Source organism: Engystomops pustulosus, chromosome 2 (genome assembly GCF_040894005.1).
Source record: "Engystomops pustulosus chromosome 2, aEngPut4.maternal, whole genome shotgun sequence".
NCBI classification, from domain to species: domain Eukaryota; kingdom Metazoa; phylum Chordata; class Amphibia; order Anura; family Leptodactylidae; genus Engystomops; species Engystomops pustulosus.
The window spans coordinates 33,633,759-33,651,025 of NC_092412.1; the positions used below are offsets into that span (position 1 = coordinate 33,633,759).

The 17,267-nt window shown below is 43.0% G+C and overlaps 1 protein-coding gene across 3 annotated transcripts in view; it reads left to right on the forward strand.

Annotated features, from left to right (window-relative positions):
• The window catches only part of DYNC2H1 (dynein cytoplasmic 2 heavy chain 1), a 219,162-nt gene that overhangs the window by 68,449 nt on the left and 133,446 nt on the right, over nt 1–17,267 (forward strand). For 2 of the 3 annotated variants that reach the window (XM_072134207.1, XM_072134208.1), the window contains exons 64-71: nt 1,556–1,576; nt 2,980–3,078; nt 5,552–5,675; nt 6,729–6,892; nt 7,550–7,669; nt 9,300–9,434; nt 11,083–11,226; nt 14,618–14,707. In XM_072134207.1, coding sequence (XP_071990308.1) covers nt 1,556–1,576; nt 2,980–3,078; nt 5,552–5,675; nt 6,729–6,892; nt 7,550–7,669; nt 9,300–9,434; nt 11,083–11,226; nt 14,618–14,707 — 897 coding nt within the window. The remainder of the gene's footprint in view (nt 1–1,555; nt 1,577–2,979; nt 3,079–5,551; nt 5,676–6,728; nt 6,893–7,549; nt 7,670–9,299; nt 9,435–11,082; nt 11,227–14,617; nt 14,708–17,267) is intronic. The other variant, XM_072134209.1, reaches the window with a different exon arrangement.

The window sequence follows — 17,267 nt, forward strand, 5'->3', positions numbered from 1 at the left end:
CCCTACTTAAGGACACCCGACTTACAGACAACTCATAGTTACAGACAGACCCCTCCTACCTCTGGTGAAGCTCTCTGAATGCTTTACTATAGTCCCAGGCAGCACTTATCAGCTGTAAGGTGTCTGTAATGAAGCTTTATTGATAATCCTCGGTCTCCTTACAGCAAAAAATGTTTAAACTCCAATTGTCACTGGGGCCAAATTTCATTTTGTCTGGATCTACAATTATACAGTTTCGACTTCAACATTCAACTTCAAATTCAACTTAAGAACAAACCGCCGGACCCTATCTTGTACGTAACCCTGGGACTGCCTGTAGATGCTCCTCGGGGCACGGAGTAGGCTCTATGAATACAGAGGCTACGTTTTAGAACATATTAAAAACTGTATAGGGATGGAATCTACTGTCAGATCTACTAAGTAGATTCCTGATGGTAGAATCATAGCCCATAGCCACCAATCACATTGCAGTGTCTGTTGTTCCAGAACTGCTTAAAGGAGTACTACTATCTCAGCCGTTCACTTCTTAGACTAGCCGTGTCTCTGCTATGCCAAGGGGCAGACAATGGCCAACCACTTCAGCGTGGAGGCTTCAGGGATATTCCGTTCACAGCTGAGCTGGGAATACTCCATTATCTGTATGTCTAAATGTTTGTCTAAATAAATCCCTCTTATTAATTATTCTATTTCAGAGAAATCCTGCCCTGGAGTTGTACTTTGGGTCACTTTCTCTATTAAAGTCTATGTTATTCTTTGGGGGCATTTTTATTTTACTATTGCAATAAAAAGTGTTTTATAGAGTTTTGGAACACTAATTGTTGCCCTCTATCCACAACATAGGAGGCATCAATCTCATCGGTGGGTGTCCAATTCCTGGGACCAAAACTGATCAGAAGAACGGACTCTGCAGTTCATGAGAACTGGGGTCCCACACTAAATTAAGCGTGGGAGTCATTGAATGAAGCGTTTAATCCACTGAGTACTAAAGGAGTGAAACTGGCAGCCACAGCACAGTTATCTCCAGTACTCTTAGTCCTGGAGACAGCTGACTGCGGTGTGCAGCCTTCCATAGTATAGGACGCATGCTCAATTTGCAGTTTCATTAAATTACTAAGAATGGGACCCCCATTCTCATGAACTGTTGGGGTCCATTTCAGGGATCAGAGGCAGTCCCAGCAGTCAGGCCGCCTCTGGTCAGATTTCTATCCCCTATCCTTTAGTTAAACAAAAAACACTTGGAGCAACCCCTTTAAGCTTTCCGTGCATAGCAAAAAGTGACTAAAATTTTGGCACATCAATGTGGGCTTCTATAAAGCCAACTTATAGGAGGAGTAGAGTTGGACTAAACATTTTAGCACTGTCTTATCTAACTATACACTCTTCCTTGTTCTTGGCCGATGTGTCCCATTGTGCACATTTGTAAACCTGTATAAGTGACCTCATCTCCCTGATAAATCCATGAATAATTCATATTTCCTATGTCTGATGTTTTGACTCATTTCTGTATTTTTTTCACATACACATTTTTGTTTCGCCGTTGTCCTTGCTGCATTAGATCTGTTCTCTGAAACCATCGGTAAGAATTACACCCCCCTAGTGTTCCTCTCTCCTCTCCTTAAAGCTTTTGGATTTCTAGTCTCTCGGCCTTTCCCTGGACCATATCTATAGAAACCTGGTGGTAGTGTTTGGGGGCTATTACATGTAAATGAGTGATTTGCACTGGCGGTTCCGTCCATAAGCGGTCCGGGTCCTGTACATTATTTAGTTTTATAGTTATCTCTCTGGTCGGGGATGAGACCCCCATCCTATGTAGTCACGTCTTACTTCCATGGAGGGGTTGTCACTGTTCATAGAGTGATCATTGACTAATCCCATACAGCATACATACAGGACAGAAAAATTATCAGCTTTTACATCACTTGTGCTCGTGCAAATCATATCTGTAGAAGGGGATCTGCGGTGATTGGCTTTTGCTATAAAATATATTGGATTTTATTCATATGTTTTATGTAAATTTAACAAATGTTTAGTTTCCCTTGTAGTTTCTCTGTTCTTGGATATTGGATTGGATCCATTGACATTCATCATGACATATATTTGTATTGTATTTGTAAAAAGTCGATTGTATATAAATATTTTCAAATGCATTATAATACACACCTAAATTGCTGCAGAACAACATAATACGTGCCTAAACTGCTGCAGAACCTCATTATACACACCACAGCTTCTGCGGAACCTCATCATACACACCACAGCTACTGCAGAACATCATTATACACATCTCAGCTGCTGCAGAACATCATAATGCACATGTCAGCTTCTGCAGAACATCATAATACACACCGCAGCTGAATACTGAGGCTTTAAAGGAAATCTACCATCAAAATTCATCATGATAAACAAGGGGTTGTTACCTCTCTGTGCTGTAGCTTCATCGGCTGTTACACGGTCTCTCCTGCTCCCTCAACACTTCCTCATCCCACTGTGTGAGATTACAACAGGAAGATGTAGTGATGAGGGAGCAGTGGGGGGGGGACAATGTAACAGCCTGTGAAGCTACAGCATGGCAGGGCTCTGGTAACATCCGCAGGAGCCCTTCAGGCGCATTGATTTTAGAATAAAGGAGGCCATGGATTAAAAATATAAGAAGATTACCACAATCACGGTGCCTGGATCTATGAGTAAGTGTCCCTGGTTTATCATGATGGATTTTATTTGAATTTCTTTAAGATGGTTTTGGAACCTCTGAGTATAGATAATGGTCCAGGATACTGATCTGTACCTAAATAGCCTCCTCTTACTGTCACATCACTTGTAAAGTAAGTGAAGTTTAAAAAAGTTTTTTTTTTTATCTATCTCATATCTGTCTATCCATATGGATTCATGTGCATGCTTTGCTTTATGTGTATTTGTGTATATCCCTGTGAATCCTACATCCTATATATTTTCACTGATGTTTTAACATATTCTCATCAGAGTCAGGTTTGTCCATTTTTGATTGACCCGTCCTCTCAAGCCACAGAATGGTTGAAGACTCATCTGAAGGAGTCTCGGCTGGAGGTCATAAACCAGCAGGTAATACTCGGTGTACAAGTCTCCCATATGTAAGCCATAACCCATACAAGGTAATCAATCTGCATCAGCATCTGGCATCGGATGATCTTTATTTACATCATTACATGAGAACTATAAAAAAAAAAAATACATGAAACAGAAAAAAAAGTTGAAGGATATTTAATTAAATCAACCAAAAACGAGGCAGAAAAATAATTGAAATATAAAATATCAATTACAAAATATTTATTTTTTACCAAAACACTTTAAAACATACACATTGGAGGGGTCATCCAGGGCTTTCTTCCAAGCAGCATCTTGGCAGGAACCCCAATCACTTAGTTGGGGATGAGCTGCAATGCCACACATAACCTGCAGACAGTGGTGGTGCTGTGTTCTCTAAAAGGCATCTCCTATATCAGTGGTGGCGAACCTATGGCACGGGTGCCAGAGGTGGCACTCAGAGCCCTTTCTGTGGGCACTCAGGCCATTACCCCAGGACAGAGTTCACCAAACAGGACCAAACCCATCAAATCTTCCTGCTGTCCCATGCAACTTGGAGAGAAGCTATAATGAAAGTCTGAATTTGCCCTTCTTCTTTCAACTATATTGGTGGCCTCAGGCGGCCGATACAATTGAAAGAAGTGGAAGAACAGGTAGCAGTAAGTTACTGCTTAAAATGCCATGTTGGCACTTAACAGTGCCATAAGTGGATTTTGGTTGTAGTTCGGGCACTCTGTCTCTAAAAGGTTCGCCATCACTGTCCTATATGTTTGTTCTAGTAAGTGTTTTCATTTGGAATGAAAAAAAAAAAGAGTGTTATTGCTGTGTTACCTAATAACAAGACCTAATAATCCATTGACTGAGGAATAAAAAAGTTATAGCTCTTAGAATAGGGCGACACATAGGCAAATGCGTTTTTATTTGCTAAAGTAGTAAAACATAAGAAATCACGGACATGTTACAAGCCCTCATATACCCAATTTCAGTTAAAAAAACTTACCCGGTCCATTCGTGTTCCAGCGGCGGCTTCTCGGACGAGCGTTCGGGTCTTCCGGCGATTCATGAAGGTCCTGTGCCCGATGTCCACCAGGTGTCGCTGCTGCGCCGAGGTCCGCTGAGTTGCGTCGGAGTTCACTGATCTCTTCCTGGTGCATGTAAGTATGGCCCGTGCGACCAATTTTTTGTTTTAAATGCGGCGGTTTTTCCGAATCCGTCGGGTTTTTCGTTCGGCCACGCCCCACGATTTCCGCCATGTCCATGCCAGGGTCAATGCTCCACAATCCGATCGCGTGCGCCAAAAACCCGGGGCAATTCATGGAAAATCGGCGCAAATCAGAAATATTCGGGTAACACGTCGGGAAAACGCAAATCGGGCCCTTAGTAAATGACCCCCTATATGTTTTGGTATTTGAGCAGGGAAAAACGTAAAAACAAGTCAATGGGGCAAATTTACTTACACGGGCCATTCGCAATCCAGCGGCGCGTTCTCTGCACTGGATTCGGGTCCGGCCGGGATTCATTAAGGTAGTTCCTCCGCCGTCCACCAGGTGGCGCTGCTGCGCTGAAAAGCATCGGAACGCACTGGAGTTCACCGAGCCAGGCTGAGTGAAATATTTGGGTAACACGTCGGGAAAACGCAAATCGGGCCCTTAGTAAATGACCCCCTATATGTTTTGGTATTTGAGCAGGGAAAAACGTAAAAACAAGTCAATGGGGCAAATTTACTTACACGGGCCATTCGCAATCCAGCGGCGCGTTCTCTGCACTGGATTCGGGTCCGGCCGGGATTCATTAAGGTAGTTCCTCCGCCGTCCACCAGGTGGCGCTGCTGCGCTGAAAAGCATCGGAACGCACTGGAGTTCACCGAGCCAGGCTGAGTGAAATATTTGGGTAACACGTCGGGAAAACGCGAATTGGGCCCTTAGTAAATGACCCCCAGTGTCTTAAAGGCCATTTTAGGCTGTGTCCTTAGGAATCTTCAGTACTAAAAATATTGATCACCTCTCCTAAAGATAATAGTTTCATGGAGGTCCAACTCCTACCACCCCCATATTGTTGTTAGATACACATAGAATGGGACAGGAAGCAGACAGCTCTGTTCTCAGTGTAGTGGCTGAACTGAGTCACTGCAGTTTAGCTCGCATTAAAATTAATGGAGATGCTGTAACCTGTTCTGACCACTATATGGAGAACAATTCATCTGTGGGGGAGTTGGGTGTTAGAATCCCACCAATCCCATATTAAGGACCTATATTATGGATATGTTATCAATGAACCTTTAAGAGAAGAATAACAAATGACTTTGTGTGATTGTTATGTATTATGCTGGGTTATGCGGCTAGTTATACAGAGGAGTAAATATCAGTAGTCTGTGGGACTTTGCATCTTCTCCTTACACCTTTTGCTCCCTTTAATTCATGCCTGTCTGCAATTTACTATCAGCCGTCAGATCACAAAGCCGGATCTTATCTTGTATTTTATGAACACGCAGGATGCAAACTTCATTACAGCTCTTGAGCTGGCCGTCCGCTTTGGAAAGACACTTATTATCCAAGAGATGGATGGAGTGGAGCCGGTGTTGTATCCATTACTTAGGAAGGATCTTATTGCACAGGGTAAGTCCACTACACAGCGAGATCTTCCTGTCACATCCTCTGCCCATTACTGATAAATAACCGCAAAGTGTCACCTAGACGGGGTGTATGATGAATCACTACAATTGTGTATTGAGATCATCAATGTCCGTCTCCCTGCGTCTGGATCAAGATGTATTAAAGAACGTAGTCGCTGCCTATAGTATTGTTTTCATTGTTAAGGGAGAAATATAGTGATGAGCTGCTCCTAGGTCACACCCCAAGTGCCTTGGCATTGATGGGACATCATACAGCATGCCAGCAGTGTCTTTCCTGAAGACTGGAAATGTTTGGTTACTAGAAGCACAGGTTTACCCTACTTACCCTACTGAGGGGAGACACAGGGACTGTTGTCCTCAAGAATCTATGAGTGGGAGAGGGAAGCAGGACTCACAGTCTTTCTCTATGAGTGGGAGAGGGAAGCGGGACTCACAGGCTTTCTCTATGAGTGGGAGAGGGAAGCGGGACTCACAGGCTTTCTCTGAGTGGGAGAGGGAAGCGGGACTCACAGGCTTTCTCTGAGTGGGAGAGGGAAGCGGGACTCACAGGCTTTTTCTATGAGTGGGAGAGGGAAGCGGGACTCACAGGCTTTCTCTATGAGTGGAAGAGGGAAGCAGGACTCACAGGCTTTCTCTATGAATGTGTGGAGGAAGAAGGACTTACATACTTTCTCTGTGAGTGTATAGATATCACTCTTATATCTTACTTTAATGATTCTTTAATAATATCTAAAATTTAACTTTTGAAAAAAATCTCCTTGTTTAGAAAGGCGGCTCAGTGGTTAGCACTACAGCCTTGCAGCGCTGGGGTCCTGGGTTCAAGTCCCATCCAGGTCAACGTATGCAAAGAGTTTGTATGTTCTCTCTGTGTTTGCGTGGGTTTTCATCCGAGTCCTCCAGTTTCCTCCCACACTTCAAAACTTAGGTTGATCAGATTGTGAGCCCCATGGGTACAGGGTCAAGGCAAGCTCTGTGCAGCGTTGCGTAATCTGTGTGCACTATATAAATAAAGGAATTGTTATTATTTTTATTCTAGGACCCCGATACGTTGTGCAGATTGGAGAGAAGACCATAGACTACAATGAAGAGTTCCGCTTATTCCTCGCAACACGCAATCCTAATCCATTCATTCCACCGGATGCCTCTTCAATAGTCACAGAGGTTAATTTTACAACAACAAGAGCCGGATTACGAGGCCAGGTAATTCTCTCGCTTTGGGAGATCTCTGGGTCTTTGCATGATGACATAAGTAAATTGTTGGGGGCTAGGAAGTTTTGTGAAATCGTCTTGGTGATTCTTCCAGAGAGAAGGTTCTGAGACTTCATGGGTTTATCTGCGGCAGGTAGTCTTGTACAGTTATTATTTGGGTGGGACCCCTGATCATAAAATTGTCCTGCTGTAGTTATAAACTATCACTCTATAAGATGGAAATACAGAAGGTAATGAGTGAAACCATGCAGGCGAAAGGGCGATATTTACAGACCAATAGTGTAAGATTCCCATTATAATCTCTTCCATAACCGTTTACTTCCAGGTGCTTCAGATCATTGAATTGCATATACATCGGGTGCGCTTTCATTGTTCCAGAACATGTCTCTGGCGTGTAGTAATGACTCATATCTGTACTATAAAGGATCTCATTTAAAACACTCCTTACATTTGGTTTCACCTAGAAGAGTCTATCACGTCTACTGGGGCCAAGTACTTGGTAAAAGAAAAAATACTGAATTATAAACTGTATATTAGAATAATTCAGGACACGCCGCTCTATTGTCATTTATACCGCACTGCATCAGGGGCTTTCTAATCCATTGTTGTCAGAAATGCTCTAACACATCCACATATGATTCTGTTTAGCTCCTGGCTTTAACAATTCAGCATGAAAAGCCAGATCTGGAAGAACAGAAGACCAAATTACTGCAACAAGAGGAAGATAAGAAAATCCAGCTGGCCAAGCTGGAGGAGTCGCTCCTGGAGGTAAGACGGGCACTCTGTGTACAGCATTCAGTCTCATGCAGTCAAGCATCCACCTGGTATATTTTTTTAAATATCTTTTGATATATATGGTTTTTGAGAAGCCGCCTAGATCTGGTGTATATAGCTTAACCCTTCAACAAATCCACATTGTCTTTTGATCTCCCCGAGCCTTATAATCTGCAGGCAGCTTGTTATAGAGAGATATATGTGACTATAAATCCAAACATACCTTTATTATTTTTGTCCATTATGCCATTTCTGAGAAATTCCCTTTTTTGGCTTCATGCAGACAACAATAATGGGAGCTGTACCTTGGCCACCCAATTTATGGGTAGATTACAGCCCCTATAGGGGTCTATGGCACACACTTGGGCACATTTACTAAGGGCCGTGCGTCAGTTTTCTGCACTTTCTTTTGGGTGCAAACTGCTTGAAACAGGTATTTAAGAAGTGTCTGCGGCACATTTGTATCGCACGAGACTGTTTTGTGGTGTGGCTGCACTGTTCTCCATGCAACACAAATTTCTACACCGAAGGGGGCGCTCCGGTGCTTAGTTGGACCGTGCGCCACATTTATCATGCAAAGTCCGACACATCCTATGTCCAAGGTGCAAAAAAAAAAAAGTGGTGCATTCTGTCGTAGCATTACAGGAGGTGTCAGATTCATTAAGAACGTCCCCCATAAATCCTGAATCTGGCACCCTCTGCGCACTACACAGGAAAACTGCACATGTGAGCCATTGTCTTAGCGCATCGTGAAGGAGCCTCTCAGGCTTTTGTGGGGAGGCGAAGTGTGAGAAGGAAGGGTGCTAGCCCGGGTTATGGCCTGTGTGACCACACGCCTGTACAATTTGTATGCTAATCAGGCAGTTGGTGCACCCGGATGTGTCCTTACCACCCGGAGGACTGCTATTCCTGCCTATATCATGACCCCCTCCATCAGCTATATGCGTTCCAAAGCTTCATGCACATAAACATTGTTTCCTCCACTCCTGGTATTGCTATGGGCTCATGCACACAGCTAAGTATTCCTCAGCACCATGTCCCTGAGAAGAAACTAAGCGCATATCCTATTCTTGGCAGTGTTTGAGGATTTGCTCTCTCATAGAAATCCTATGGGGCTGCGAAAAATACAGCTGACATTCTGTATGTCATTTATATTTGTTGTGGGTTGCTATCTAACGGCCTCCCATTCTTTTTGGGGATCCTCAAAATGGATGACACACGGCTGACACACGGGGATACGGGAATACTGTTTACACACGTCCCGCAAAAATAGTGGCCATGGAAAATCATGTTCGTTTGCAGGAGGCCTGGGGCGACACTGGAAGAAGGAGGTAATTTAGGCAGGAATAGAAGTCCCCCTAGTGTTTAGGACACACCGCGCCTGCACCCAACTGCCTTTGGCGTCATAAAGTTTGTTTCTCACTGTCTGCACACCTGTGAAAAAGTACGTGTGAATACTGTAGATCCATAGAAATCAATGAGTCAGTATGTTATGATCACCAGATCTGGTGGAGTGGACGGGGCATAGAAGACATAAACCCAGAAGATGCTGCATAAATCTTTCTGTCCTGTACTGTGAATGAGAGGATGTGGCGGTGTTCATAGAAACACTTTTCTTTTTCAGACACTTGCAACATCTCAAGGAAACCTTCTTGACAATAAGGATCTGATCAGCTCCTTAAACCAGACCAAAGCGAGCAGCGCACTCATCCAGGAGTCTCTCAGCGAGTCCCACCGGCTGCAGATCTCCCTGGATCAGGTTTGTTCCTTTTCTCACATTTATATTCATGCGATGTCTCAATAATCACTTGGCTTGTGTTTTATATATCCCGCCTTGTACTTGTGTGCAGTAGGGATCACACATTGAAGATGCATCTGATTGTGTACAGATGGGATTATATTGATACATTAGGCCAGAATTCAGAGCTTATTATAACGTATTATGATGAGTGTGACAAGTCCATTACAACCTGTACATAGCAGTCACAACTCATTTCATTCTGCTGTATTTTAACATCGCCACCTGTTGAGACAGCAAAAGATAAAAGGGATTGTCCTATGTTTAGTTGTTATTACCAGGAAATGGGAAAACTGTTTTTTGGTTGGTATCCGATGTCACCCGAACGGTGGGTGGGGGGCAGTGATTAAGTGACACGTTCAGAACGCATCTTGCAGCTCCATCCAGTATCAGAGAGTTCCGGAAACTCAGAAGCAAAAATCACTGCAGTCGGCTATCCAAGGCTTGAATGGAGGAGTAGTGTGACACATGCTTAGAGCCAAGGGCCATTAGTTATAGCATGCTTGTGATGGCGCCTATTTGTGTTCTTATGATTCTCCTACAGGAAGTCCACCTCATGTGACCAGTGCTATTGAGAGAAGGCCACTTGTAATATGCTCATCTACTGTGTTCTAATGTGCTGATCGGTATTTGCTTTCTATACAATGGCAGGAAGTGCTCCATGTTATTAAGATGATACCGATATCACAACTGAGCATGTGTGACCACCAGAAATAGACACGTTTGTCTATTGCTGGTGTTATTGCTGGTAGAACAAGGAAAGAATTTTCACTGTATTGTGTATTACTGTAGACTAAACTATTTTTAAAGTATAACTATAAAGCTATAATGATTACCAAATCATCATATGGGATTCCCCCTTTTAAAACAAACACAATGATGCCCATATTGTGCTGCTTGCCCTTTTTATCCACAAAGTTTTGGCATTTTCTGTTCTGAAAGTGTTTTACAAAAATCTTTCTCACTAGTGCTGAACTGGGCAGAGACTAATGTCTATCTGTACTTGCCCTGAAATGGAGGCCAATTCAAGCTGCCCACAGATCCCATGATGATACGTGTTCTCTCTCAAAGTAATTTAGCATTAAATCCATTTGGTTTCCCACAAGTAAATCCACTGAAGACTGCACAGGCTACATACAGAATGTATATGGTGACAGCCTGGCAGCTTCCATCACATGGAGGAGCAGGGGACATGTAATAAGTGGAAGAGATGCATGCCTGCAGCCATCACTAGAGGGAGCCGATGAGCTTACTGCATTTTGAGCAAGTATCACAGCAATTATGACAAGTATCCCCACCTATTGCCCCTTATGGTGGCTGAAGGCAGGCATAATGTTATTTTAATGATTTCTATGATGAAATTAATCAGATAAGTGCGACATGGCGGATAAAAATTGGACACATGCGTATACTTTCTTACAGACTTGAAGATAAAACCTAAATTTTCTTCATTTTTTACTTTACATATGAAAACAAAACATGTAAATCCCATAACTAATCAAATGAGTAATAACTATGTTTCTCTGTTCTTGTTCTAGTTGTCCATTAGATGGCAGTAAAAGCACAATTTTTTTTTCTCTTTAATGTCCCCATCTTTTCTTATCCACAGGAGCGCAATGCCTATCTTCCACTTGCAGAAAGTGCCAGCAAAATGTACTTCATTATCTGCGACTTATCCAAAATTAATAATATGTACCGCTTTAGTCTGGCCGCCTTCCTTAGACTCTTTCAACGCACTTTGCTTAGCAAACAGGTACGTTGTCTGTTCGCAGGAGGTGAGAGAAACATTTCTATTTTAGCCTAAAAGCGAGGAGGACACAACGACGTGACAGGGCAGCAGTGATCACAGCAGTATAGATAACTGGAGATACCGATAATGACAACATGGGACCCATCAGCAGCTTCACAATACCTAGTACTACTGCTTACAGCTCAAATTGGTCTTTAAGAGGTTAATGCTGTTTGATATCTCTTAATAGGGAGGTGGGCGGCTGTGCCACATGGATATGCAGGCGTCGCACAGCCCCTTCCATAAACTGAGACTGCAGTGTAACACAGCAACATTATTGTTACAGGGTGACTGAATCGGGTGCCTGAACATTGTGTATGAGAAAGGTCCCTAAGACTGGGGATATCCTCACAGTAATGACTGTGCCGCTCTTTCAGGACTGCACATATCGTTATAGTTTACATATAATGAAGATGGTGATAGGGAGCAGACAGCTATAGCCAATATCACAGAAGGGTTGTTCATTCATAGAGAAGTTATGATTTTCTCCACAAAAAAATCTGGAACATGTTACTAGATTGTACCCAAATAAACCACTTCTCCCCACAGGTAGGGTATGAAATTTCATTTCTAGAATCCCCCCCCCCCCCCTCTTATGTGAAATCTCATCTGTTTACCTAGAAAAAAAATCTCCTCCAAATTTAATGTGACATTGAGTAGAAAAGAGCCATATTTGCCTGAAATGAGTCAAATTTAGAGGCTGCAGGGAGAGTGTCATTTCCGATACCCCTATATGTGGTTCTTTAGTACTTAGAAACATGATACTGGTATCATATCAAGAATATATATAAGAATCTAATCTTTAAGATCACATCAGGCGTGTGGTTCTGTGATCTGCAAACCTGGAGCTGCAGGTTAAACACATAGGGGCTCATTTACTAAGGGTCCGAACGCCGCACTTTCGTCGGGTTTCCCGAATATTTCCGTTTTGCGCCGAATTGCCCCGGGATTTTGGCGCACGCGATCCGATCTTGGCGCATCGGCGCCTGCTTACACACGACAGAAATCAGGGGGGCGGGCCGTCGGACAACCCGATGGATTCTGACAAACCGTGGAATTTAAAAAAGGATTTGTGTCGCAAAATCAAACGCTCACATGCACCAGGAAGAAGCAGGTGAACTCCGGCGGACCTCAGAGCAGCAGCGACACATGCAGGAACTCGGACGCACGATGTTAGTGAATCGCGACGGACCCGATTCCTCGTCAGACAATGCACCGCGGGATCGCGCCGGGACCGTGTAAGTAAATCTGCCCCATAGTTGAAAAAAAAAAGGCAGGAATTGGATTTTTATCTGCAGCTCTCATTTCCATTTGCCTGTATCTCTGGTTCTTTATATAACAGAACCACAAGCCTGATGCAATCTGATAGATGAGATTGTTATCTTTAATATGACATGGCAAGCATGTTCCTAGGTGCTTTATAACCGTGGATAGGGGTGTTTGAAGTAACATTGCAGCTTCTAAACTTGACTCATGCCAGGAAAATATGACTCTTCTTTGCTCATTTTCACACCCCTTTGGTACAGATTTTTAATAGGAAATGGGTGAAATTTAACATAAATGGACATTTCATACCCGACCCTAGTTTAATGAGTAAAATCTGATGACACCGTCCCCTTAGTCATAAGATAATGCCATCATAGAGTACACAGGAGAAATGTGTTACTGTGCTTCATCACAAATAGTGGGGAAACTAAAATAGAACAGTCACTGTCCTGTATATAAGTAGTCATACACTCAGATACTCAGAAGTTTGGGTGCTTCCCCAATTATATTTTGCATATTTTAATTCATTTAAAGAATGTACTGCTGCACATTCTTTACCCCCCCCCCCCCACCATTTCCCTCTGATAATGAGGGCCTGTCCTAGATCCCACCCCTTTATTTAGATTCCCTACCTATTCTCTGTCCAATGATGAAGGGTGCAGTGTGTATGTGACGGCTCACCATGTGCCATCTGTTCATGCAATGTTGTATATTCCATATTAATAAATGATAGAAGAAGACAGGCGCAGCAGAGGGAATGGCCTTACCCCTAATGCACCAATTAGCTTTCCTCTATAACAGTATAAACATGGTTTTCTCTCCAGGGTAACTTAGTTTAGTCAACGTACAACAGAATGATGTATATGGATATATTTAGGCTCCTTCTAGGTTCCTGTTGCATGTTAGATCACTACTCTTACTATAAAAACTATGGACGAATCAGCCACCCTCACCATCCTCACATCCCTGCCCCATAAAATGTATAGTGTACTGTGTAGTGCTACTATATACCTAATAGGAGAAGTAGTGCTGTGCCCATATTTACAGGATAAGAGAAGTAGTAGTACTGTCATGAGCCCGTATACACAGGATGGGAGCAATATTACTGTGTAGTGCCTATATGTAAAGGGTAGGAGCAGTAGTACTGCGCTGACCTTCACACAACAAGTTTCTTTTACAGATCATAAATGTATAACCAGATTTGGTTTCACCTGCAGCTCCTGGTCCAGACCCATAGCCCCTGATGACAGTGTCCGCTCTCGGGCCGCACAGCCTCGTAGCATAGTCCTACATTGTATTGGTAATCATTGCTATTAGCATTAAGGTTTCTGGCAGCGGCAATTTCCCTTTATCCTCTGCATGAAGCATCAGAAAAATGAATATATATTTTCTTGTCAGTAAGGAAAGGAAGTAAAAGTAGGACAGACCCTGTGCCACTTTACTGGATGAAAAGCTCCTCCTGCTCCTTCTACTTTCCATCCACATTTGTGGAGTCAGCATCACCTTGGATGTCGGATAGATAATGTGTCGGGGATAAAGCAGCTCACATCACTGATGTTTCTGATGACGAGAGGTTAAGTCCATGCCATAGAGAAGCAGAAAATGAAATATGCAAATTGTAGAATTCATTTACTTTTTTACTTTTAACTGTAAATAGCTCCGTTACTGTCCTCATGATCAGAGGAGAGAACAGGGGAGAAATTTTGTGTCATTTCTTTATTAATATGTTTTTTCCTAAATGTGTCTCTGCAATAAATAAGGTTTAAAATGGAGATATACAAGTTCCTAAATAAAGATGGCAGCACGTTAACCAACTCGTGTAAAAACCCAACACCTCGGTCTCCAACACATGCAGGGCAGCTATCATTGTAGTTACGTCAGTTTTCTGCCATACCGATATCTCACAATTGTCTCAAATGTCAACTTTTGCAAAAAAATTTTAAGCAAATTCACTGCAGGAAATGCTTTTATACGAGATAAGAATGTTTGCACAACTGATTCCTATCTCTTATCTATGTCTTCTTTATCTACGGCCTGGTATCAGCTTCTCTGATGTGTTTTTTAATATTCATGCTTCTTTTTTTTGAAGGAACCTGGAAGTACAGAACATAGGATTAAGTCACTGATCAATTCCCTGAAGCACATGGTCTACGAGTATGTCTGCCGCTCATTGTTCAAGGTGAGGGTTATCCGATGTGGGACTGTGTGATCTGTCCTGGGTTACACACAGGATAGGGGCTTTAGGTTTGTTCCTGAGTCAGAACAGGTATATTTAATATGTGTAACTACAGACAAGGTATTTTTTGGTCCCTGTGACAATTGGATTTAATCATTTTGGGTTCATATGGGAACAAGTAGTAACAATAAAGCTTCATCATCATAATCTGTACTCGGATCATGGACGTCCCAGTTTGACTAAGGCTGCATTCACACAGTCTTATAAGGGACATATATACGGCCTGCGTATATACGTCAGATATACGTTCCCCATAGATGGCTATGAGAGTATGGCGCCCTACGAGAGCGGTACTGTGAAGCACATGTGCGCAATGATCCTCTATGGAGAGGGGCGGGGGTGAGCAGCGCCGGAGATCAATGATCCACCAATACAGTTTATAGCTACGGCAGAGCAGGGAGCAATAGACTCCTTTCTCCACTATTTGCTTGGAGGTCATTATGCAGTGTTTTCCTGTGTCATACTAAATCTCCCAGAATATAGAATTTCAGCAATGATGGGAAGAGAAAGCAAAGGATCCCGGACAGACCCTTTAAGTGCATTCCTTCTTTGTTCACACTTCAAATTTAGGAATGTTAGGTCACCGAATAAAATTATACCTTGATCTATTCAGCACTTTCCTACAAGGAAGAATAGAAAAAACCAATCCCTTTTGTGCTATTTTTGTTCTATGAAGAAGCACCTGTGTTTAGTGCCCCTGTTGACCCTGTGGCGGGGGCAGATGATATATCTCGGTGTAGATAGTGGCGGAGATAACACAAGTAAACCCTGGTGACTGTATTGTAAGGCGCAGCAGTGTGTCAGCCGCTCTCCCGCATAAATAGATTTCTCTTTTCCTCAGAATTTCCTATTATTTTCTAGCGTGCGTTTAGCGTGTTACTTTCCTTCCCACCAGCGCACGCTGGAAAGGAGGAGAAGATCCATTTGTTGTCAGTCATCTCCGGTTATACAGACTCGGGAGGTGTTCATCTCCCAGCCGAGCGCGCCATCGGGATGTTTTCTCACTTCTTTCATAGTTCTGTGAAGCAAATATATACAGCTAAAAATAAATCTCAAGCCATTCAACAAGAGCGACACGTCCTTCCCGGACAAGGGTACAGCCGCCGCGCTTGGCATTCGCAGGGTCTCTACTTTAGATTCGGAATTAATTGAGAATTATGTTTCTTTTCCATGTGAAATTAGATGATAAAGCAGATGTCAAAGCTTAATAGGAGCAGAATGGGAGCATTTTAATTTTCATTAAGAGGACACTTTAGCAAATTATTTCTTTATTTTCGGCGCGGTACTGATTAAAGTGTAACTTGCCGGGTACTTCAGCTCAAGGTCATTTTTAAAGGGCACGCTGAAGGTACAAAAGGGCAAAAATACAAACGGCGTCCATGATGATCCTGATTATTATTATTTTACAGCATCTCATTTTACCTTTCATTGGATCTAATTTTATGATCGCTCCCTGCAGCAGATTCACAGGCTGTTACAGTGTGCAGGAGCACATCCCTCCCTCTTACTATGTGAGATTACAACAGGCAGAGGGAGGGGGACTGCGGAAGGTGCTAAGGGGGAGAGGGCTTCTCCAATTTTAAAAGTTTTTTTTAGAAGAGTCCAAGAATAACAAATATAAAAAGATTACCATAGTCACAGCGCCCAGATCTATAAGTAAGCCATTAATGGGTTGTCCCAAATTTGGAAGTTATCCTCCTATTCACAGGATAAGGGATAACAAGGTAATTGTGTGGGTCCATCTGTTGGTACCACTGGCATCTGGATAATGGGGATATTGTTCTCACTAATTGATAGAGGGACCGGCTTGCATGTGCACTGCTTTTCCATTGAGTGCCCAAAGTAGGCGAGCACAGTGCTCAGCTATCTCCAGCACTCACATAGTCAGTGAATGGAGCGGCAGGGCATGTCCCGTCAGTCCTTCAATTAGTGAGAAAAGGAGAGCGGGACTCTCATTCTCATGATCAGTGTGGGTCCCAGCTTTCAGACCTTTGGCTGTCATAGCATGATCTCTGTTAGATCCTGCAGGAGGCCAGTGGCACGGTCTAATACAGATCCCACATATTGTATCAACGATTAAACCTCCAATGGGTCCAAATCCCTCTCCTTTCCCTAAAACAGAGATAGGAAGGAACAACTAAAAGAACATTTTCAGAAACATATTCCATTTCCCCACATCACAAATAACCCCATAATGGAAAGAAACGTCCAAGTGTTAAAAAAGCCACACATATGCCAAGGCACCTAATTTTACCACAAAAAACAGGAAAACTGGAAAAATTATAGATTTGAGTATAAGCCTAGGGTGGGAAATGGATTGGTCCTCAGCTCCCCCTACTAATGAAATGCCCAGCAGCCTCCCTCAGTAATAAAATGCCCAGCAACTTTCCCTAAATAATGAAATTGCCAGCATCCTTCCATAGGTAATGAAATACCCAGCCTCTACTCCCCCGCTAATGAAATGGCCTGCAGCCGCCCCCACTAATAAAATGCCTAGCAGCCT